Source organism: Egretta garzetta, unplaced genomic scaffold, assembly GCF_000687185.1.
Source record: "Egretta garzetta isolate BGI_Z169 unplaced genomic scaffold, ASM68718v1 scaffold17, whole genome shotgun sequence".
NCBI classification, from domain to species: Eukaryota; Metazoa; Chordata; class Aves; order Pelecaniformes; family Ardeidae; genus Egretta; species Egretta garzetta.
In genome coordinates, this window is record NW_009260136.1 from 228948 (window position 1) to 252943 (window position 23996).

The following is a 23996-nucleotide window of genomic DNA, read 5'->3' on the forward strand; positions in this document are numbered from 1 at the left end:
ACACAGATCATCATTGATAGGAGGTCAGGCTAAACACAGTACAGACCATGAGCTGGAGTACAGCTCTGAGCAACAAGCTAACTCATTAATGGCAAGAGGTTTGCCCATTCTTTTCAGAGCCAAGGGCTCTTTCCCATGCTCTGCACCAGTGCCAGCATCCCCCTCAAACCCCCCTCACTGCCTGCAGGGAGGGGAGTAAGCGAATCCCATCCCTTTGATCACGTTGTAAATGCTGATGTTACTCTGGTCATTGATGTGGTTCGAATCATTTTCCTCCTAGCCTTCTTGGTTTTCCTCAAGTCATCCTCTTCATCAAACAGATCCTGCAAGGCAAAAGGTCACAGCACATCAGAGCAACTCAGAGTGCAGGGAGCAGCATCTCCTAGAAGTTCCCCTGCCCCATGCTTGCCCCCTATTTTGAAAAGCTTTGGTCCACTCTGCTCCCAAAGTCGTGCTTCTCACTTCTCCCACCTCCATGCAGCTCCTTCTCTCTCTTTAGCACTGTCCCACAATAGACCTTCTTCCCCAGCACCTTTGCGCCCAGGCCTCTCCAGGGGAACATGTACCAGCAAGATTCAGAGGAGAGACAACAGCTTTCTGCAACAGTCCTCATTACAACCTAAAATTCTCTCCGCACTCACCAGCCTCCCCGTGACCCATGTGTTGTTCTCTTGCTCTCCCCTCTCCAGGGTTATCTCAGAGGGTGCAGCACCTGAGCTCACAAAACACGTTCTTCCAGGGATCAGGCTCAATGATACACACAGCTCCCAGGGACACAGGGCCCGGATGTGTTAACCCAGCACAATAGGACAGGTAATGTGGAGGACCCTGGACAGGAGTTTGTCGCTGTGCTTGATCAGCGTGCTACCACAAGTTTTTTTGGCCTCGAGTGTAGGCACCACAACAAGAGGACAGCAAACAGCAGTGGCACAGCTTATCATAGGGATGGGATGGGTCTGCCACCTCTGACTATTTTCAGACCCAGAATGTACTTCTTCCTAAAAGCTCTGCTCTCTCTCAGAGAGGACAGCCTCTGGCCTGTTATCACAGGGAGATGGGAGAGAATCGTGGTGCAAGGTGAAGAGGACTCAGCAGGGGTTTTGTGCTGCAGACCAGATGGCTCCAAGGACACATGGATGATACCTATAGCTCTCCAAAGTCCCCTGAACCACCATGGACTTGACAGCAGCCCACAGTTCTTCATGCTGTCAGGTATTGTGGCTTTCTGCCCTCTGAAACCATTACAAATGTTTACAAGGGAGATAAGAGGGCTCAGAGTGAGTGAGACCATCAACCCCTGATTCTTGGCCCAGAAAGGGGACTAGGACGTAAGTCACCCTGCCAGGCCTCCCTTACCTGACCCTGCACAGCATCATCACTGGCTTCCTGCTCTGAGGAGAAGCTGTCATCCTCTTCTTCAGAATAGTTATCAATGTCTGGGGAGCGATCTGAAAGCAGACAGTGCAGATGCCACAGCTAAGCATGATGTCTGTCATGGCTCCAGTGAAATGATTGGTATTGCTGCCACACGCTTGGGGACACACTCCATTACCCACATCCTGTCCCAAACGCTTGCCTTCAGGTCTGTGATGAGCGCTAACACACCTGAAGCTTTGATTTTAGGACCTGAGGGGACACTCCCATCCTCATGGTCAATGGGCTGACTGGACAAAGAGTAGATGCTGATTTCAGCCACTCGGATGTTCATGTCCTTCATGTTGCTGTGGAGGCCCAGAAGCTGCCCACCGTCCGTTGGGTGCTGCATCACCTAGGCAGACAGACAAGCCCCCTGCCAGGGTGACACAATGGCAGCTGGCAGCCCACCTCCTCTGTATTATAGCTACCCAACAAAGCCAGAGCACTCACAGCCCTGAGCGCCTGCCAGCCAGCCCAGCTCCCTTCCCAGCACTGGCACAGGGAAGCCATGCGAAGCTGCCCTCTGTTCCCAGCACCCTGTACCTCGGCCATGTTAATGATGCCCACTGCAAGGGTCTTGTAGCCCAGGATTGTGCGGTTCTTGTATCTCTTCCTCCGCTGCAGCATTATCTGCAGTTTGTTGCCATCTCTCTTGAGAAAGTGTGGGTACTGGGGAAGGGAAGCACAGGGAAGATGGCAGGATGAGGTCAGGGCTCAGTGTGACACACAGGTAGAAAACTCATCCTTAGTGCTGATGCATAGGAGGATCTGGCCTGATGAGCTTTGAGGTGCCCCTCAAAGGCCACCTGCACTCTGCATCATCCTCCAAATCCACATTGCCCAGTATAACAACCCCTGGAGCAATGGAGCAACTGGCCAGCAGCAGAAATCTGTGCTGTTATGATCTGAGCATGGCAACCACAGGAGGCCCCTCCTCAGAGGCTGCCCCCTTCACACTGAGCCCCCAAAGCCGTGCTTGCTGAGACATGCCAGGTGAGGGGAGCACCAGGGAGCCCGGGAACCAGGCAACACAAGGTACCTGCAGCGAGAAGGTCAGCTCCAGCTCAGTCTCCATCAGGCCGCCAGGAGGGAGGATGTATTCATTTGATCTCAGGACTCTCTTTGAACCCTACAACAAGATTGGTAGACGCACACAGCTAAGCTGGAGCATCTTGGCCACAGACTCTACTGCGCCACACACACAAGCCAATAGTGTTCACAGTCCACAAGGAAAGAGCTTTGACTCTGTTCTGTTCCACCTCACAGAGCCACCTTACACATACCAATCAACTTTTCGCAAAAGCCTGCAGTGTCTCCTGAGCTGCCAAAGGCTCTTTCTCCTTGCCCACCTGCGAGGGAGCACTTCTTCCCAAGACTGCTCTGCTTAATCTGGCTCCTTGCACCTGAAACCCACTGGATGCTGTGTAGGGGGACACTGCTAGAGCCAGCGGGAGCCATGCATAGAGCACCAGGAGGGGAAGGAAAGGGTCCCAACACACTGCCTAGCCAGGAAAGGGACAAGTCCTGGAGCACATCTCTGCCCCCCAGCAGATGGACTTTACTCCTGTCCTATCTTTACTATCTCTATGGCTTGGCTGCTAACAGAGACACTGAATGACTTGGGGGATGAAAAATGCTGTCTGCATGCACCAGGCTCTCTGGATCACAGTGTGGCGCAACTCATGGACCACCTCCCCCAAAGGCCCATGCCCACTGTCTGTGCCCCCACAGGGCTGTGGGGCCAGCTACAAGTATAAAACAGCCCATTGTGGTCCCTCACTCTCTCCTCTGAATGGGGCAGCAAGCCAAGACATTGATCTAGGGAGACAACACGATAGGCCAGTTCAGCTGTTCTTGCAAATCAGTTATCATTGAATCATAGAATCACAGAATACCAGGTTGGAAGGGACCTCAAGGATCATTCTGGTCCAATCTTTCTTGGCAAAAGCACAGTCTAGACAAGATGGCCCAGCACCCTGTCCAGCCAAATCTTAAAAGTGTCCAATGTTGGGGAACCCACCACTTCCCTGGGGAGATTATTCCAATGGCTGATTGTTCTCATTGTGAAAAATTTTCCTCTTGTGTCCAGCCAGAATCTCCCCAGGATTAACTTGTACCCATTACCCCTCATCTTTTTCATGTGACTCCTTGTAAAAAGTGAGTCTCCACCTTCTTTGTAGCCACCCTTTAAATACTAGAACATGGTGATAAGGCCTCCCCTAAGCCTTCTTTTTCTGAAGGCTGAACAAGCCCAGTTCTCTCAGACTCTCTCATACATCAGGCTTCCCAGTCCTTTGATCATCTTGGTGGCCCTTCTCTGGACCCTCTCCAGCCTGCCCACATCTTTTTTGTATAGTGGAGACCAAAACTGAACATTGTATTCCAGGTGTGGCCTGACAAGTGCTGAGTACAGTGGGATAATGACTTCCTTGTGCTGGTGATGCCCTTATTGATGCAACCCAGCATCCTGTTGGCTTTTTGCTGCAGCAGCACACAGTTTACTCATATTGAGCTGCTTGTCCACCAGGACCTCCAGGTCCCTTTCTACAGAGCTGCTCCCCGGCTGGGTAAATCCCAGCCTGTGCTGCACTCCTGAATTATGTTTTCCCAAACTTTACATTAGTCTTTGTTGAACTTCAAAGAGTGTTAGCCCACTCTTCCAGCCTATCCAGGTCTTCCTGCAGCGTGGATCTCCTTTCTGAAGTGTCCACTTCCCCACTCAGTTTGGTATCATCAGCAAACTTCATCAGGGTACACAGCTGCTTTTGTAAGCCCTCCTTAATTTAAACTGTGGACTAGTGAGCAGATGGGTCAAAGCTAACCAAATAGGCAGAGCAGTCCAAAGGAACCGGGCCCCATCTCATATATGTTGCTACTTCCCAGGACTTCACTGCATCCCCATACCCCTCACAGCTTGATCCTGACAGATGCCTTGGCCAGCAGGATCCTAAGTTGGCTGTGGCCAGAGGCCCTTCACCACCTTACCTAAATCCTAGATTTGGCTAGGGTTAGGTGAGGTTAGAGCCTTGGTGAGGTTAGAGCCCCCAGCTCTTCAACTCCACTGCAAATGGGACAGCAGTCCCAGAAGTCATGACATAAACATGCAGGTGGCACCATAAAGGAGACCACAGCTACATCCCCTCTGCAATCAAAGAGAATGGCAATGGGCACAGGCATGTTTCAACACCCAGTGAGCACCAAGGAAGCTGGCTGATAACTTCAGCAGGGTCCAGCAAGCCTGGGTGGCACTGATATAAGGCCTTTCTTGTGCGTCTGTTGCTGGTGTTACCCATGCTAGCAAGAAAAAAAACCCAAACAACCTATAGAGGGGAGGCAAGAAAGGCCTCCACATTTTGCAATGATGCAGCATTACAGCTCTCACTGAGCTAGAGCAAAGACAAGCTCTAGGAGAAACCCTGGTTTTCAAGAGGCCCAGTCTGAGCTGTCAGCAACATTGTTCCTGGCAACTGTGCCAGGAGTGAGGCTTTCCTGTGAAAGGTCTTCCTAAAACTGAAGAGAGGAGGTGGAGCTCATCCCCTTCACCATCTGTTCATCTGTGAGCATTCCTGGCCAAGAATGCACTGACTGTTCCTTCCTGAACTCTTCTTTAATAAGAGATGATAGGTGGTCAGTATGACAGTGACCATTTAGGACATTTACCATTTGCTGCTTGTTGCAGAGAGATTATCTACCAAAGATTCGCTATTTCATCAAACCACACATACTGGTGCAATTATTCTTCTTGAAGATGCTATTTCTGGGGTCAGAGTTACAGCAAAGGAAAGATGAGGGCAGCCTGGGTGGTATGTCCAGTGAGTGAAGGTTTCATAAACATTGCTGTCCTGTGTGTTACTGTCCTTTACCACTATGGAAGTTACACACCCAGCTCCAGTCCTAGGCTCTGGCCTTCAGTGAAATGCCAGTGCACATCCATGTGGCATTGCAAGGACTGGGATAAAGGCTGGTTCATTATCTCAATGCAAGCAGAAGGGAGCAGCAGTGGGGCTCAGAGACCCTTAAACAGCAGCATGTTTTAGGTCCAGGCCAATTCTTTATGGGTGCAATGACCTGGCAGGCTGAACCCTGGCTGAGCTCAAGCCCTAGGAGATACCTTGCCTGTGGGGTCACATGAAGGGAGAGAGATCATAATGTCTAAGCTCAGGGCACTTGGGATGTGGGTTAGAAAAAGGGTTAGACATTGTACTGCAAATGTGTGAGGTACAGTCATGTCAGCAAAGTAAAGCCACTACCTAAAGCTCAAGTTTCGCCTGCAAGGTATGCTAGGTTTCATGAAATGGATGGCACTCACATATCCAGTAGGAAACACTGATCGCCTTCAGGAGCAAACTACAATTGAGCAGAAACTAGCATTGCTCCAATTAAACAGATTAGAAACTAGCACCTGGGTGCTACTGCCTGCTTGTCAGCAACAGGGAGTTAAGAATAATTTGGGATCTCTAGTAAGGTCAACACAAACCTCATGAGGTTCAATAAAGGCAAAAGCAAAGTCCTTCCCTAGGACATCCCACAACTTTGCTGTCTGGGAATAACCCCAGGCAGTAGGACAGGCTCTGCAGAAAGGGACAGGGGGGATCCTGAGGGACATCAGAGTACCCCTACATCAGCAGCATGCCCTGTTGCAGCAGTGACACCAATCTCAGCCTCAACAAATGTGCAGGCAAAGAAAAAGGATTCCTTCCCTCTATTCAGCACTGGTGACACCATGACTGGCTTCCAGAGTCAGTCTGAGCCGGTGTACTGGCTTCCAGAGTCAGTCTGGGCCAGTGTACTGGCTTCCAGAGTCAGTCTGGGCCAGTGTACAAGACAGACGCTGACAGACTGGAGCAAATCCAGCAGAAGACATCAGGATGGTCAGGGGCTGGAGTACAGGACATACAAGGAGAGGCCGGGTGAGCTGGGTTTGTTCAGCTGGAAAAAGAGAGAGTGAAGGGGTACTTTATTGCTGCCTACAGACACTTAGCAGGAGGGTGCAGAGAAGACAGAAGTGAACTCCTCTCTGAGGTGCACAGGACAGAGTAAGAGGCAACTGGGTTGACCTGGAACATGGAAAATTACCATCAGATGTTGGGATTTTTTTTTCTCTATGAGTGCAGTCAAACCTTGGGACAGGACACAGGCAGACTTGAGAAATTCAAACCTCAGCTGGACATGGCCTTGAACACCTGATGTAGCTCAACTGTTCTGCAATTCGAGTCATGTCAGGCAAGACCAATTTCTCAGCAGAACAGTCGAGTATCACCATCAGTACTACAGGAAAACTTAGTATCAGACTGCTACAGTGAAGATCACAGATGACAAAGACTGTCAAGGAAGTGAAAAGCAATAGAAAGAGGTTGTGGTCACAGATCTTCACTACCTAATAGACTGAAAGCATACAGGAACTTTCACTACTATACACAGGCCCAGGTCTGGTTTGTAAGGCACAATCACCGATTTCAGGTATAAATCTGTCCTGATGGGTCTTGTTTAAAACACAGGGTTGAGGCTAGAAGAGCATTCCAAACCTGGAAAGGGAGAGAGAACTAACATAGTATGGGAGACCAGGCCAAGGCAGACAGCAAAGCACTACCCAGAATTCAAGCTAAAGGTGCATTTTGGGAAAGATTACCCAATTAAATATGATCAGCAAATTTAGTTATTTAGGGGGTAGCTGGGATTGTTCTGGGATTGCTCAGGCAGGAGTGGAAAATCCTACAAGTGGTTGCAAAAAGATTAGAAACAAAGCGTGAGTGAGGTGTAGGCAGAAAACTCTGCATGCACCTTCCATGCACAGCAAGAAGGAGCAAAAAAATCTAAGTTTCTGCAGGGAGCAGGGCCAGGGCAGCAGGCAGGCCTGGCAGACACAAATGAACTTCTCAGCCTGGCCTATTTTGTAGCACACATTCTGGTCTACTATGTAGGGGCTGCCAGCATCATCCCTCTACAGTAGCACCAAGGGTTGAGTCTGAGTCACCAGCCACATCCTGCAAGCAGATGCAGGAGGATCTGTATCCCTCCCACAGCACCTGTCACAGAAGCTGAAAGTTCTGGGAATGCTGGGGCTTGTTTTCTTCTTTCTTTGATTGTTTCCTCTATGCACAGCTCAAGACCAGGTGTTCCTGAATATAGTAAATCTCTCTGCTGAGAGGGAGTACCACATTTCCCCTCACACCATAATCAGTTATGATGCCAAGACAAATATCTGCACCTTTATGGAGCTGAGCCAGGCACATATGAATTTCTTAATGCCAGGCTGAACAATACACAGAAGGAAATGCTCTATGACATCTCCAGTCTGTTGAAACAAATAACAAGGGATAAAGGTTTTAAAAACCACTCAAGTGATATGAGAATAAGTCCCCTTCTTCACAGTAGTTCAGAATTTATCTCACTGGAAGCCACTGAACATTGAATATTCAAATCACCTCTGGAAAATGGGTATGTTCTGTGGACAATGACAGAGGTCTTTTCAGATGAGGGAGCAAATAACAGCAAATGCCACACTTGGAAGCTGTCTTTTAAGACCAGAAGGGCTTGATCACTATCAGCTATTCTAGACAGGCTTACACTATCCTTTGGGTCATGTACATTCATTGAGCAGACTGTCTCCAGTGCTGGGGCTGTTGTCTTGGTGCCAGCCCCATTCAGGCAGGGTCAGAGCTTTGTTTCCATGCAACCTGCCTTTCAGCATGGCAACTTCCTTAACCCAACAGAGCTCCTACTGAAATGAGAGAAAATATAGCTCCCCTTTCCACTAGTCCCCAGCTGTCCCCTTGGGAACTTGCAGGTTCCACAAATTACACGCATCAACTGTTTCCATCCAAAAGATGGAGATGGCAATGCTTGCTGGGCAGCCTTCAAACAGCTTCTTGCTAGCGTGACTCATCTGTTACCTAGGAGAGGAGCAGGAGGGATGGATCCATCTGAGGCCATTCTGTAGGCAGGCTGTGCTGAAGCTGCCTACAGCTTCCATCTGCCTTCCAGGAAGGCTCAGCAGTCCCTGACCCTGCCAAGGCGGCTGGTCAGGCAGGTGGAAGCAGCCTGGGAGGCATACAAGTACACCCCCCCACACTCCCACAATGAGTGTTGAGCCACAGGGTAATGTGAGCAGAAGCTTCTCCGCCAGTTTCCTTCAGCTTTGCAGGGAGCCTACATCAGCATGCAGCCATGGGTATGTGGCCACGCAGAGAGGAGGTGACCATGTTTACATTAAGACCCTGAATGCAGCCTCTGTTCCCTGGCAGAGAAAGGAGCCCTGCAGTGAAGAGCCTCTGTGGCCTCAGTCACTGCTGAGGCCTGTTAATTTCTTTTGCCAACAGGGTGCAAGGTTGGCCTGTGGCAGGGATGGGGGTGATCTGAAAGAGCTGGAGTCCCCCTGTGAAACCTCTTCCACAGTCTCACATTTGCAGTGCATGAGAGAGGGGGCAGCTGAGGACATACATGCTCAGCACATGGCAGCCCCAGCATAAGTGGGCTGCATGGGAGAGCCCAAGGTTCCCCAGTCCAGAGAAGCACAGACAGCTTGGGCCAACAGTGCAGGAATGAGGGATCAGCCTAGCCCTCCCAGACATGTGGGACCCACAGCCCTCAGCTGGCTCCCAGCCTCCCAGTCCTGTGCTGCCAGCACCTGTGTCCCAGCCTTGATTGCTCCCACATTTCCAGGGGCCAAGCATCCCTCTCCTGCCCAGGTTGTTTCCTTGCTAAAGCCTGCACCAAAGGGGCACAGGTCTTGGGGATCTTGGGGCTGAAAGCCCGGTGCTTTCAGCTCTCCTGAATGGCACCATACGCACAGCGATGGGAAGTCCAGCAAAGTAGGAAATTCACAAATAGAGTGTGGACCACAGCATCCTCCTGCTGTCCCTCACTCCAGGCCCCAGGTTTCACACGTTTTGCTTTCAGTTCCTTCTGTGCAAGTGAATCAGGTCTGCCATGAAGGCAAACCCTGGCTCCCAGAGCTCCACTAATACTGCAGCTTCCAGCGCTAATCCAGGATTTAGATCCTAATGTGTGCGACACAAAGAGCTCTGTGGGAGCACAAAGCTGATGAGCTCCTGCCCCACAGTGCTTTCAATGGGATCAGTAGCTTTGCTGCCAGCTGACAAGAACAAAGGAAGGACACCAGCATCCCAGCTAGGTTAGGGGAGCTGTGGTGAGGACAGTATACTCAAGAGGCATCTTGCTTCCACGCTGTCGTTTGGCAGGGGGAAAGGATGTACCTGCACCCACAGGGATCCATCTCTTCACCACCAGCTGCAGAGAAGGAGGGGGAAGGGTCACACATACCAGGATGGGGGCACTCTCCCCTCCCTCCTGCCTGGTTCAGAGTACAGACAGCAGGCCTAGCAGGGATGCACAGAGAAAGGGAGGGGACAGCAGAGGCAGCAGTGAGATCACACAGGGTGCAAATGTCAGCAGAAGTCATGCACAGAGCCGCTGATCCCTTCCACCCTTCACTCCCCAGAAAGGGAACCTGATGGAGGGCACTGCCAGAAACCATCCAGCGCTGAGCCTGTCTAAAGGGTCAGGAACGGTGGGGTAGGGGATGCCAAACTCTGAACAGCAGCTCAAGAGGAGGGCCTTGGCTGAGGCAAGCAGGGAAGCAAGATGCACTCTGTCCCAGTGCAGAGGCCTAACCAAATTCATCCCTGATAGAAACCAGCACAAGGCAGCTTGCTGCTGTCCCTAGGGCATCATTCCCACCTGCCTGAGAGCCAAAATCTCCCCACGGGTGCTGACTGAGACCGAAGCAAGGGGTTGGCACAAGACAAGGGACATGCAGACCAGTACTTCACAGAGGGCACAAGGAGGGGCTTGCTGCCATCAGGCAGCAGCAAGGAGAGGAGCCTACCTGAATCTTCACAGCGATAAGCACGGAGTTCAGCTCTTTGTCCAGCTCTTTCAGCACCGTGAGTTTCTTCAGGCGCAGGCTGCAGAGCCTGTAAGACAGAGAGAATGGGACACATTCAGGCACCACCATCCCTGGGGCCCTGCCACATGGTACCCGATGCTCGGAAGGCAGCCTGGGTGCTTGGCCCAGCCGTAGGCACAAGCTTGGCTGAGGAACACTAGCATTCATGCGCCACCGAGACAGCCCATTGGGGAAAAAAGGAAAGAAGGAAAATTAACGGAGCTAAAGCAGGCTTAAGGGATTAGCATGCGACAGGAAGTCCAACAGCAGGCCATGTGGTAAAGAGATCCATTCCCAAGTAGGGCTGTTGCCAACTCTGCTTAAATCTACCTTGGCCACAGTGCTGTTTATTTATAAACCAAAGCACTTAAATCCACTCTTATCCTGGACTTAGTTAAGGCAAATGTTCCCATGCAGACATCAGAACTCAGCTCTTCTCTTGTGCAGTACCACACAAGAGCTGACTTTGGAAGCTGGGGAGGCAGCAGCCCTGCAGGAAGCCTCATACAGCAGAGCGACCCTGACAACCTCAAATCCTGGGGACTCAGCATGGTAAGTGGCACTTCCAGGAAAAAAACACGAAGAGGCTAAGTAAGAAGAGCTACTTTCACTGCTCGAAGGATTAGTCAGTGCCTGTGAGACAGCCAGCCACCCCGACCTCCTGCCTTGGGAGCCTGCAGCAGGAGTCCCATGGAGACTACTTGTGAGGAACTATGTTTCAAGGAGCTCAGGCCAGACACATTTTCACAACAAGCCACACTGGCACTCGTGTTGCAAGCTAGCCTCTATGTTCCATGCTTAATGTCTGCATTGCTGCAGCCAGTAGTACCCAGGACTTTTGTGGATACCAGTGTGCTGTACCTGAGATTTAGGCCACCCTTCCTGAAGAACAGACGGGTCACTACAAAATACCTTTCTGTCTGACACACTATGCTCTCTGAGGGCCAAATCTATTCCCCCCCTTTTTCTATTTTTTAAGAAGGAAAAAAAACTCGCTCTTGGTATGCTAACATAAAGCAATAGTGAAGAACAGCCCAGAGGTGAAACAGTACTGGAAAGCGAAGGACAGACAACCATACTGCAGGACAGGTTTAGGGCTGAGCAAGCACTCACCTTCCTACCACGCCCCCGTTCTCCCTGCTAAAATGATTTTAGCTTGTGCAGGTTTGCTGGGCTGTGACTGCAACCCTGCTGCTCTGTCCTTTGTGGCTGGACAGCAGGGCATGGTGGAGATCAGAAGTCAGGAAGCTGGGAGTGCAGGCAAGCTCTGCCCACCTCTTTGCTAGATGGCCTGGATTCCTTCAGCAAAGCCCAGGGCTATAGCCCCTAAGCCCTCATACCTTGTGCACCCTAGCACCGCAATCAGTGATTTCATCTCTGTCTACCCTTTCCCTCTGAGCCTCTGCTTGTAGGAAGGGAGAAATCTTATCATCTAGGGCAGGCTTCTTGCTCCCCAGAAATACTCAGGCAAGATTAGGAGTGAGCTGCAGGGAGCGTGGCCAAAGACAAGGAGGCCACCTCTAGGGTAAGGAGGACAGGACTGAGTGCTGGCCAGAAAGATGGGGTACAGCAATTACACCACCAGATGTAGTAAGGAAAAGCTTGCAAAAATGCTAAGCTTAGCTAATGCCATCACTAACCAGTGCTAACTTCACCTGTCCCTAGTCCCTAGACAAGCCACAGAGAGGAATGATGATTGAATGTGTAAACCAATGACAGAACATCTACTCACATTTTCCATACAAGCACTGATCTAGTAATGATAGTTACCTGCATGAAAAACTTACCTCCAAAAGATTAAAACTTCCATAAGGATAGTGTCCTAATTTGAGGATACTGAAAGATTATAATTCTACCTGGCTATTGTTGCTTTGAAAACAGTCCTTAGCCAAACTAGTCCACTCATTAGCTCCTCATGCTCCTCTCTGAGGCACTCAGGAATCCCATCAGTACCTGATATTTTCCCATGAATACTGATCTGCTCTGCCTACTTGGCAACTTTCTACCCCTCTTTGATTTTCAAAATGTCTTTTACACAGTGGGAGATCCTGTACTCTGCACACGCAGGAAGGTTTTTACCCCCTTCCACCCTCTGCTCTTCCCCTGCTGCAGCACTCAAAGATCTCACTAGCTCAGGTATAGCTTGTACCCTGCGACTTCAACTGCTTCTCAAAACATTTCTTTCTAAAATACTACTACCCTTCCCACAGAGATTAGCATGCATGTTCTAGAGTCTAAATGTACTTATTTGCAGCACAAGAGCACACAGTTTTTAAAAGGGTGCTCCTTAGCAGCTTAGCTGTCCCTGATGACCCTCTTTTGATCTGTTACTTAACCAATCCTTGCATCACCCAGATTTGTGTCAGCACTAGGTGTTCAGCACCAGTACTGGACAGCAGTGGGTCTCACACTAAGCCCTGCAGATCTTTACAGGACAGGATCGATCCACAGTGATCAGAATGGTATGCATTGCTGAACACTCCAGCCAAATCCCATGGCAACTACCCCATGGTCTTGCCCAGAACTGATCACTGTGTGATCTCCCCTAAGCCACTGAACTTTTTGGTAGATAAGTTATAAATCTGGATCTACTTGCTCATATAATTAAACAGGATAAGTAGCAACTGTTCTTGAGCTGTGGAACTACTGCAAAGACTTCCTCTACATCAAGTTGTGGTGAACATGACTGCGTAACACTCTGACAGCAACAGTGACTGACAGCAATGAGGAAAATGAGCTCCAACAGGACAGTCTGACAGCCTCCTGGAACTCCAGAACTCCTACACTCCACTACTGGCCAATTACTGGTGAAAGGTAGTCACCATGTCCTGGTATTATATTCAAAAATGCTGCCTTCTTTCCATCACTAACTGGGATGGTCAGTCAGCCAAAACCCCCTTTCCTGATCATGGCTTTTTAAACATGCAACAAAATAAAGCATCTCCTACTTTTCACTCACTCTGTTCTACCTCCTTATTCAACCTGGTACTAAGCAGGAGTATGCACCCCATCACCACTGCTGGCCGAGGAGGTAACAAAGAGGAGTACATGTACACATACACACATTCACACACCCATCACTGCCACCACCCCCAGCTAAGATGATGGTAACAAAAAGGAGCACACACACATACACACAAATACATGCATCCCAACAGCACCACCCCCAACCAAGGAGCATGCACACAGACATACACTCTCACTCACCTTAGCTAAGCAAGCACTGACTTTTGAAGTTGGGATTCTGAACTGCAAGCAATTACATCAAAATAAGACCAGGGAAGAGAAAAAAGAAAGAGAGAGACAGAAAGGAGCAAACCCAGGATCTCACTGAGTTAACTGTCTGATAGCATTAAAACCTCAAAGGTGAAATTTTCTAGAGTATGTTCTAAGACACTGCAGTCATACTTTGAAAACACCCCAAAGCATCTTTCTCCATACATTTTTTCCTTCTTATTTTCCCCCCACTTCAGGTTGCAGCTTCACAGCTGTTTCTTTCTTCCCTAGTTAAATGATGAATTTGGAGTTTTTGCTCTGAAGTCTGATGAAACACTTATAAAGATGTCACCAACCTGGCCTGTGAGTTCATCTTGAAAAGAAAAGCTCCTGTAACGCATGCATTTTGTGAAATTCAGTGCCAGCAGCAAAGCACTGGCTCCAGCTGTTGTTTGCAAATTCATTCAATCTCCTGTCCCAACAGGTGACTGCTGCTCACATATGACACACAGAGTGGCTAGTTTTACTGTTGTATTTCAAGGACAACGTTTCAGTGAGTGCCACATCTCTTTAAAGCCCCTGATGCCAGGGGAGTACAAGCCAGAGGTACGGTTTCTAAGCTAGAGAAGGAAGGAAAATGGGATGAAAATATATCTGTGCACCGTACAGGAGAAGCGGGTTAGAGCTTGTGCTTTGCCCATAAGCCTGAGAGCAACTAGTAAGGAGATGAAAACAATTTTCACCTACCTATGGCCTCAGCAAAAAGATTTGGGGGTACACCATACACAGTGGGGGAGCAGCAACTTTAGAAGCACCCTGCAAAACTGGAGCTGCACAACTACCCAAAACTTACCCACAAACTGGCAGAGAAGCAGTCTGTGCTCTGTGTAAACAAGGAACCTCAGACATCTCTTTTTGCACAGGACATGGGCATTGAGGAGGCAGAGGTACCAAGGAACACTTCTACTGGGATCATGGATGGAAGGTGAAGGCTAGACTGCAAAGTGAGGCAGCAATGAGGGCTCTTTGAATGGTACATCTGGCCGCTAATGGGATATAAAACCTTAATAGCAGGTCTCTCGCTCCTTTTGAGCAGACATGGTACATATTTTTTGCTGGCATTCAGTGCTTGGCTTACTAACCACTGGTAAGTGGCAGCTCACCCACTGGGCAGGATCATTTTCTTGAACATTTGCACTGATTTCTTCAAGTGGCAGCAGCCAGGCTCCCCGGGTTTTGCTTGTAGCTCCCATGCCGCATACAAATGTTAGAGCACGTCCACCTTTCCCAGCACTGGCCCTCCACACATTCTTGTCAACATTACCACTCTTATCAGATGCACAGTTGTGAGCTAAGCTTTCAACAGCAGCAATTTATCAGCTCCTCAATATTTTTCCTGATTTTGACAGCTCAGGTTTGCCTTTCAAGGTGATATGAGACTGGGCTTCTGGCGGGATGCCAGACGCTGAGTGGGGCTCACAAGGTACAGGACATTCCTGCACCCCTGCTCAATTGCTGGGCAGCACTTACTTCCTGCAAAGCTTCCCACTAGAGGGCAGACGGCAGCCAGCCAGGACCAGACACTCCGGGATATGCCAGATGCCCTACAACTAGCCCTGCACTGGCTGGTCTCAGTGAGCAGTTTGTAAAAGCAGCTTTACCCCCTCTGATCAGAGGGGTGTCGAGCCCTACAGCTCACCTCTGATAGTGGCCAAAGGAGGTGTCAGGGGAAGAGCACACAAATAGGGTGCAAGCAGTGAGATACTTCCCGGAATGTGCCCTCAGCCAAGATACTCCCTGAGCCATAAGTGATACATATGTACAAGACACCACTGATGCACACAGAGGGGAGGAGAGACCTACTCCACTTTCAGAAAGCAAGTCCCTGTTGCCAGCAAACAGGAGGGATGAACTGGGACAGCAGCAGGCTCTTGATCAGACTCTGCAGCTCAGGCATCAGGACGGGTAGGTGGGCCAATTATGTGCTTTAAGATGAACTGGGATGAAGGCAAACATCAGCCTGCTTTGAGAGCCTCCCCAAGGAAAAGTGTGACAGAGCACGCAAGGCTTGCTATTGCTAGCACACTCCTGCCTCTCTGCCCTCCAGCAACGGCAGCTGCTGCAGCCCAGGAAGGGCAAGTAAAGCAAGCTTCAGTGAAGAGGTGTAACACAGGAGGATGCAGAGACCAAAGGCAGCACCCTCCTGGGGTCCCCAAGGAAAGAGCTAGGGCCAGGGCCACCAAATGCCTGCTGTGTATTAGGTCCTCCAGTTGAGCTACACAAGGTGGTGTGCAGCACAACAGCCCTGGTGCTGATCAGCAATCCTCTCCTTGCCATGAGAGAGGCACTTTGGCTCCCCAGCATCCTGGCTGACAGCAGCTTGCTACCAAAAGCACATGCCTGCCCTGCTGCTGGATCCAGAGCAGACTTCTGTTACTGCAAATTGCAGTAGGTTTGACTCATCCCAATTCGCAGGTGACCTTCCCAAAGGAAATCCCAAAGCATGGGGGACAGAAAGACAAAACTCCTCAGGTTGCTACATCCCTTCATTTCCTGTAAAGCATTTCACAGCCTGCCTTAGGAAATCCAGCCTGTTTTCCCATGTGAATATTCTTGGTCCCCTCCATCATCCCACCTCCTTCCAAGTGCCTCTAGACAGACCAAACCCAAGGCCAGCGCTCAAACATTCTGGAGGACCAGCTGACACTCTTCTTCCTTTTGTCTCTGAGGGTTATAACAGGAAAGGAACGTAAAGCCTGTGCTGAGAAGGGATTCCTTCTCTCCACAGCAGCTAGTTGGCCACACTACATGGGAGGACAGAGGGCAAAGGCATGCTGGGAACAGCAAAGAATGCCAGTATCAGCAGGGTATGCATTACCAAGAGCAAGATGGCATCCTTAGACAGGACAAATGGGAGTCAAAGGGAAGAAAACAGTGCCCTACAAGTAGATATGTCCACCTTTCCTTGTCTTCATAGCTGGCTGCCCGCAGCTGCCCAGAGTCCTTCTCACAGCCATGTGTCCTGGCTAGCACATGCCCCCTGGGATGGCCATTCAAGGCAGACTGCAGCCTCTTTTCAAAGAGGCCAGTGCAGGCCCTGCCAGTGTAGCACATTAAATGGGACCTCAGCATCACTGTATTGAATTGGAGCACCTAATTTTTTCATTTTTCCTAGCCTCACAGGAGACAAAGCCCACCCCAACAGTTGCCACTGCTCTCATATGTCTGGGCAGTCCATTCTTAATTGCATGAAACATCACCATCTCACCATGTATGTATATTTATCGGGCATGCCCTGCTCTGATCAGCCCTTGGAAGAGTCCCTACCTCCTTAATCTCTAGGCAGATTATTTCAGAACAGCTATGGTCTGGTCGGTGACTTGCCCTTGAGCTTGCCGCACCCAGCTGCTCTACTAAACACACTCAGAAGTGGCTTTCCCACTGCAGGGACCACACACGGGCCTGCTCAGGAGCTCTGACTGCCACCCAGAGGCCTCCTGAGAACAGCCTGCTCTCCCACCACAAGCTCTTAGCACTCCTCTGTGTTAAGATATATATTTCATAGTATTGCAATACCACTGAAATGGCACAGTCACTCGCAACAGATGCACAGGAAAGAGCAGGTCACATCCCAAAGGGACACAACAGGTAGGACAAGGCGTAGCAGACATATCAGGCTGGGTCAAATGCACCTAGAAGATAAGGAGGCTCAGAAAAGGGACACGAACATCAACAGACTGCGTGCATGTCTCAGCCAGCAGCAGTAGCTACTAGGGATCACGAGCAACAGCTATCAGAGCTGCTTGCTACATGTGTGAAAGCAGCCAGGTGTGAGGGAAGACCAAGCACAGCCAGGCAATGGATTAATTGATTTTGTCTGGAAGACATAAGATTCAGTTGGCATTACAGAAAAGATCTGTTCTATTTACCTAGGAGAATATAAACATTTTTCTAAATATTTATGATGTGAAAAATCATTCTCTTCTCCAGGGCTTTCAAAACTGATATCTGATAGCTGTAGCCAAACTGTAGCCAAAACTGTTCTTGGACCATCCACTATGTTTCCTTCACAGGGTTTTAACAGGTTATGCTTTTGAAACATCCTTGTTAAAAAAGATCAGCCAAAATGCATTATTGAGTGTACACCAGTCATAAACACAGGGAGTCACACAAGGAGAGGCAGATAGACTAGCAGCAGTGCTATGCTCAGGGCGCATAGTACTTTTTTTTCCAGCAGCTTTCAGCTGCTTTTGTGCTGCCAAAACGTTAACATGCAGGCAATGCACATGGAAGACAATCTGAACTACTCATAACACTGCATTTCTAATGAAAGAATGGCTGTTCAGAAAAAGAGCTAACATCAAGATCCCTTTGCTTTTTTGCTGCCCATGTCATAGTGAGGAAGGGTGGGCTGTTCCAAGAAGCAGGGCAATGAAGCAGACACATGAGGATGCACAGCTTCTTCAGTGCCATTGCAGAGGTCACAGCATCCCAAATCAGGACAGAGCAGGCCTGGCTGCAAAGAAAAAACAGTGCTCTCACAAAATGCTTGGCCAAGGCTGTACACCAAATCAGGGAGTATTCCCTGTTCTCCAGCATCCCCACTAAGCACAGACAACAGCGACACTCTCAACGCAGTGAAGCTGCCCAGGATTGCCACTGGTCAGGCCTGCAGCCAACTGCACCAGAGCTTGCATGCTTTCCTTCTCGAGGCTGCTGAGCCATCCTCTGAGGTTTGGATGTGCCTCATTCACACGGTCAAGTGTATGCCAGCATGTCTCCATGCAGACTGATTCTAAACAAGACAGATGCTGCTTTCTCAGACCAATGCAAATGCCATAGTGGAGGCAAGTCAAAGATAAGCCTATATGATGAAATACTCCCTTCCTATTCCCAGGCAGATTTCTCTAAGCACAACTGTCCTTTGCAGGCTCCATAGCTTCAGACAGACCCACAGTTTTGGACTCAGTAATACAGGCAGCTTTGAAAAGAAGTGGAGCACTCTGGCCTACTAGCTGTTTGTGTTGTGGACTTCTGTTTAGGATGCAAGTGCTTGCTGCCATGCTTATTTCCAGGATGGCTCAGTGTGGGACACTGTACACAGCAGAAAAAGAGACAGCTAAAGTTAACATATAACCTGAATGCCACCTCTTGACCTGCGGACTGCTTCCTCCTGAGAAATGCCGTCGCCTGACCAATCCCTGCTGTGGACTGAGAGTTCCCACATGCCTGGAGAGTAAATCACACACAAATCATGCATCCTTCCTACCCTGATCTCAGGGGTCATTCCTGCCAATGTGGCCAGCCCCAGTATGGGAAGAAAGAACAGCTGCTCCTGTGGCACCAGGCCTACCTACCCAACATCACAAGCTCCCGGGCAGGATGAGTGCTGCTTGCGTAAGCAGCCAGCATAGAACCTGGGCAACAGGAAACTATTCCTGCCCCTCCTTCCTAGCAAGGGCCCTCTCCAGACAGAATTCAACATAGAGTTCTGCCCAGCAGAGCATATGAATTAGCAGGGACTGAACCTACCAGTACAGAGAGTTAAGGCAGGTACCACTGTTCACTGAGGCAAGCTACAGCCTTCTGCACATCCAGCTGTCCTTTGTGCTATTAAACACTTCCTTTCTGAGCCAAGCCACTCCAGGGAAGAGCTGCTCCATCTCTGATGGCACTGGCACAGCCCTGGACCCAGCACAGCTACCAGCCAGGCTGCTGCTATTTTATCGCAGCTTCATGCCTGCCTGTAAAATTGCACCAAGTGCCTCCCTCACACAGTACAGCTGTGTTCCACAAGCCTCCAGCCTGCAGGCAGAGAACGCCCGGCTCTCTGCTCTGATGGGTCTGCAGCTTCAAAATTTGAACTGACACATTTTGCCACTCATGAAGCTTTCCTGCACCCTCCTTATACCCACTGATGTGGTTTTTAAACATCTCTCCTTCTACTCTTCCATAAATACTAAATGAAGCTGCCCGACAGGTTCAAAAGCTAAGAGGAAAGGCTAAAATACTCTTGGGAACTGCATGTTTCCCAACAAAATTCTTTTCCTGCTAACATTTAATCTGATTCAAGTCAGATACAAACCTGGCACCTCATAATGTCATTTTACAGTCTGGTCATGCTGCCCTGTGCTAGAAAAAGTCAGCAACAGAAAATGCCCTACCAAAGCATCATGGCCTAGTATTATCATCCCCAGGATCTGCACAGGCTGGAACACTGTTATTTTAACAAAGTTGCTGTGCTGTCTTCCCAGATGTATTCAGCCTCTGTTCACAGCTTCCCCCACTAGTTTTGCTTTAAATCTTTTCTTTTTAATCAGTTTGTAAATTGGTACCCACCTGTACCTTCATACTGCAGTGCTCCTTGAAAGCACTGCTTTTTACCCACCACTCCAGACCTCTGAGTCTCTGTGGACTACTTCCCAGGTGGAAGCAAAAGGGATCCAGGCTGACTAGAAGTGAGCTTAAATTTTCTGCATGGAGCTTCCCAACAGGTTTTTAACCTCTCTGATACACAGGTCTCTTAACCCACTGACCTAGAGCAGTGAGGTCACTGTGCTGACCACACCTGACACAAGGACCCTTGTCTGAAAAGTACGGGAGCTATGAAAGGACAGTTGTGATTACAGGAGAACTGTGTGTATTCAGTGTCAAAGGCAAGATCAGAGGGCTACTCCAACCTGTCACTGTCACAGACATTCCAGAGCTATCTCACACACCACACAGCAAGGAGCTGCAGCTTACCTGGTGCTAAAGAGCAGGTTTCTTTTTAGCATAGAGACACCTGCAAACACTCTAGTGTGCACTGCTTCTCCTTGTCAGTCAGCTTCAGAAATAGCCCCTCCTGGCAGAGACATCCATCTTGTCACACCACTACAGTCCAAAGCTGCTGGGCTGTTTCTACCCAACGACACATGCTTTTCTGAGGCAGAGATGCCACACAACCCATGCAGCTGGAGTGGAAGTGAGAAGGCTCTACATGTTGCTATGGTTCACTCTAGATCAATAGCTGAGGGGTACTTGTCTTGTGCTCATGTATACCCCTGTAACATCAGGCTCTCTGGGAGCAGGCATTGAGAATCATGGACTGTCTGCCCTGCAAAAGTAGAGGAGCTGTGTCCGGGAGCAGCCTGAGCTCCAGCAGGCCAAAGCAAAGCCAGTTTTCCCTTGAGGACCTCTCCAGGCAAAGCACACAGGCAGCTGCTCCCTGCAGTCATTCATGCTCACTGGCACCACAAGATTTCCCAGCAGGCTGCCAAGCTGCCCGGCAGGCACAGTCCCTGCTCTCAAAGACGCTGGGCTCAGCAGCATCAGACAGTTACTTGCAAGCTGACAGGGCCCTGGGGGCTCCAGCAAGCAGCCCACAGACTAAGCACATGACACTCCATGCACCTGGAGCTGCTCACTTCTAGGCATTGTCCTGGTGAAACAGGACATTCTTTCCAAGGATCACTGTGCCCATCCAACATCTCAGCAAGCTGCAAGCAGAGCCAGGAGCTATCATGACAGACATTTCATCTAGCAAAAGAGTCCATGAATAACTTGGTGTGCCTCCATACCACATCCTGTATTACAGCCACACCGGGCTCATACAGCCATCCAAAGACACCCTGGCTAAGACAATTTGAATTCATAACACATGTGAAAAATGCAACACCCTACCAACCACTTATTCTCTTTAAAGCACATTTTTGTAGTGTGCACCAGAACACCAGAGTGCCTATTGGAGAACCTGGGAAATGGAGGGACAGGTGGTTTGTCATACAGTCCTTCCCACAAACCTGTGGGAATCTGTGGCTGAAGTGAGGGATTTCCTGTGCAATAAGTGCACACAAAGCCACTCGTTGCAACAGAGGTGCTCCTTTATGCCCATTATCTGGGCATGTATTGGCCAAGTCAAACCTGTATGTTCAGATGCAGTGTCCCTGTTTTCTTTCTAAGTACTCTGAATTTTATACAGAAGATCGTTAAATGTTTCTGAAATGAGTCGTCCCCAGCTTTTCTACACGGCCTGTTAGAAAATGTATGCCAGTGCACATAAGTTGGGAATGGCCCACAGGCAGCTCTGCACCAGCCAACTGAAGCAGAAGAGACAAAAATGTGGCTTTTCTGGCTCACTGATCAAATTGTAAAAGAAGCCTATAAAAGAAATAAAAGCTAGTTCAAGCCCAGAATAGTACTGAAAAGTTTTGAAAACTGCCATGAGGGGATGCCTCTGAATCTGACTCTATCTAACATGGAGGAAGTGGTTAAGAAGGGCAGGCAATAAGACTGCAAGTGACTCTGAAATTCTAGCCAGTTACAATTTTTAAGAGAAGGGCAAAAGTCAAGGGACAACAACATCAGAGGACCAAACTTAACTAAAGGGCCAGGATCTGGACATGCCAATAAGGTACCACTCAAAGGAAAAACCTAGTTCAGAAATATCTGTCAGTTCCATAACAGAATTGCTGTGAAGGCATCAGACAACCCACCCTAATGCCCAAAGGGTGAGGCAGCACAGCAGCCTGGCTAGATCACACTGTCTTCAATTCCCAGGGCCAAGAAGCAAGCATCTAAAAGATTAAACCAAGTCAAATTACTAAGGGCATGAACAGCAATATGCAGAAACAAGAACAAAACAAGCCAGAACAGAGAAGCCAAGGCCCCCAAAGCATTCCTCAGCTTGTTATTAGCATGTTATATTCACTGGTGCTCAGTCTGCAGCTATAAATAGACTGCCAGTTCAAAGGAGAGGTGAATCCTTTCCTCAGGATAATCTCATATGGAGAAGAGGCAGAGGAAGCTGTTCCCACAGGGAGGCTGAAGACTACTGCTACCCAGGTACAAAAGCACGAAGTCTTTTGTTAGCACCATTCCTTGGGTACAGTTCCACTACTCTTCCCTCATGTAAGGTATAAAAGATTGATCTGAGGTTCTACATTAGAGCATCACCACTGCTCCTTATCCTAAGTGGCAGGTGGCAGGATCAGCCCAAATGTGGTGGCGGGGATGGAGGCACAGAGGCTGAGGTAAGGGGGAGACCACAGGTCCACAACACCTGGAGACCCAGAAACTACACAGAATCCTGGAAGCTGCATAGACCATCCGACATGCTCAGAGCACAGAGACTCACAAACACAAGCCATACCTCCAGCAGAAGCAGGGCCAGGGATGCCTAGCCCAACAGCAGCAGTCCTGCCTGCTACTGGGCAGGAGATGCTCAGAGCTGCTCTCTGGGCCAGCCTGACACAGGAGTAGTTCCACCATTGTCACTGCAGATATAGCATGCTTCCTCTCAATGCGTACACTAGAGCAGCAGTCCAGCATCTCCAGGATTCCCGTATTCAGCCCAGTGTGTCTTACAGTAGATAGAAAAGCTAGGCCCCCATCATATCCCCACCAACAAGCATTCATAGCCAATACAGCATGCCCAAGAGCCATGTCACGATACAGGGAAGTCCCACCCAATCTTAAGTGAACCTCTCATCCACTGCAACCCTGGCAATGCTGTCTGGAAGAACCATTTTGCAGTATCTCTGGGGCTGGCTCCAGTATCAAGTACACTGACACATTGAGGAAACAGGAGTACGGTTTGGTCCTGTCCACAGAAGCAAATACCACCAAGGTCCTCTGATGTCACCTACACCTAAAGATGCTTGTTTAAAGGGAATAACCAGTTGTGATGAGCAATTCCACACAGAACAATATGGGTCTTTACAGACCTGGAGTGCAGCCAACCCTGCTTTGTACAAGGGGGAAAGACAGACCAGGAATTGAACTAGCAACAGGGAGTATTAAAATACATTTGTACTCTGAAAGAAGGATAAGGTCTGGAGGTCTCCCTTTCAAGGCAACAGTCATTGGTGGAGGAGGCTTTTGCTTTAGAAAGGCTAAAGAGCATTGCTACTCAACCAGAGAGGAAATCACTGCAGTGCTTTTGAGTGGAAAGGCAGAGGTGCTTACTGCAGTCCACAACCAACTACTGCACTGCTTCCTAGACCTTCTCTGTCAACACCCACGTGAGGCTGAACAGTGCAATTTCAAACTGTCACAGAGGGTTCAGCTGCATCCATTGCACGCTATCTACAAACTGGCTTCTACCTGATGAAGGGTATATGCCAAGCCTGCACTAGTTTAGGTTTTTTAACATGCCCTAAAATTGCATGGGCAAATTTAAATACAGCTTTACAAGAATAATCAGCATGTAATAAGAGAAGCATGTACAGGTCAGTTAAAATTGGACCCCACTGAAGTTAGTCCTGCCCTCATCAAGAATATATACAACCCTGCCATCCTTAACATTGCAACAGCCAAAGCATGTACACCACAGGGTCAAGGCATGTCTTAGCTGTGGGAAAAAATTTATCTGCTTAGAAGCAACTAACTCTCCAGCACTGTCACAGGACACAAGCTGATCTGATCATACCCTAGTCAAAAGTGAATACTCTGTATGTAAAAATCAGTCTTAAATCAG

The 23996-nt window shown here is 49.2% G+C and overlaps 1 protein-coding gene across 1 annotated transcript in view; it reads right to left on the reverse strand.

The window, feature by feature from the left end:
• Positions 1 to 23996, reverse strand: part of LOC104128796 (phosphofurin acidic cluster sorting protein 1) — a 41128-nt gene that overhangs the window by 11322 nt on the left and 5810 nt on the right. The window contains exons 3-8 of the mRNA XM_035897072.1: positions 10265 to 10352; positions 2456 to 2545; positions 1960 to 2085; positions 1606 to 1768; positions 1357 to 1448; positions 243 to 323 (exon numbers count right to left, since the gene is read on the reverse strand). Of these exons, the coding sequence (XP_035752965.1) occupies positions 243 to 323; positions 1357 to 1448; positions 1606 to 1768; positions 1960 to 2085; positions 2456 to 2545; positions 10265 to 10352 (640 nt within the window). The remainder of the gene's footprint in view (positions 1 to 242; positions 324 to 1356; positions 1449 to 1605; positions 1769 to 1959; positions 2086 to 2455; positions 2546 to 10264; positions 10353 to 23996) is intronic.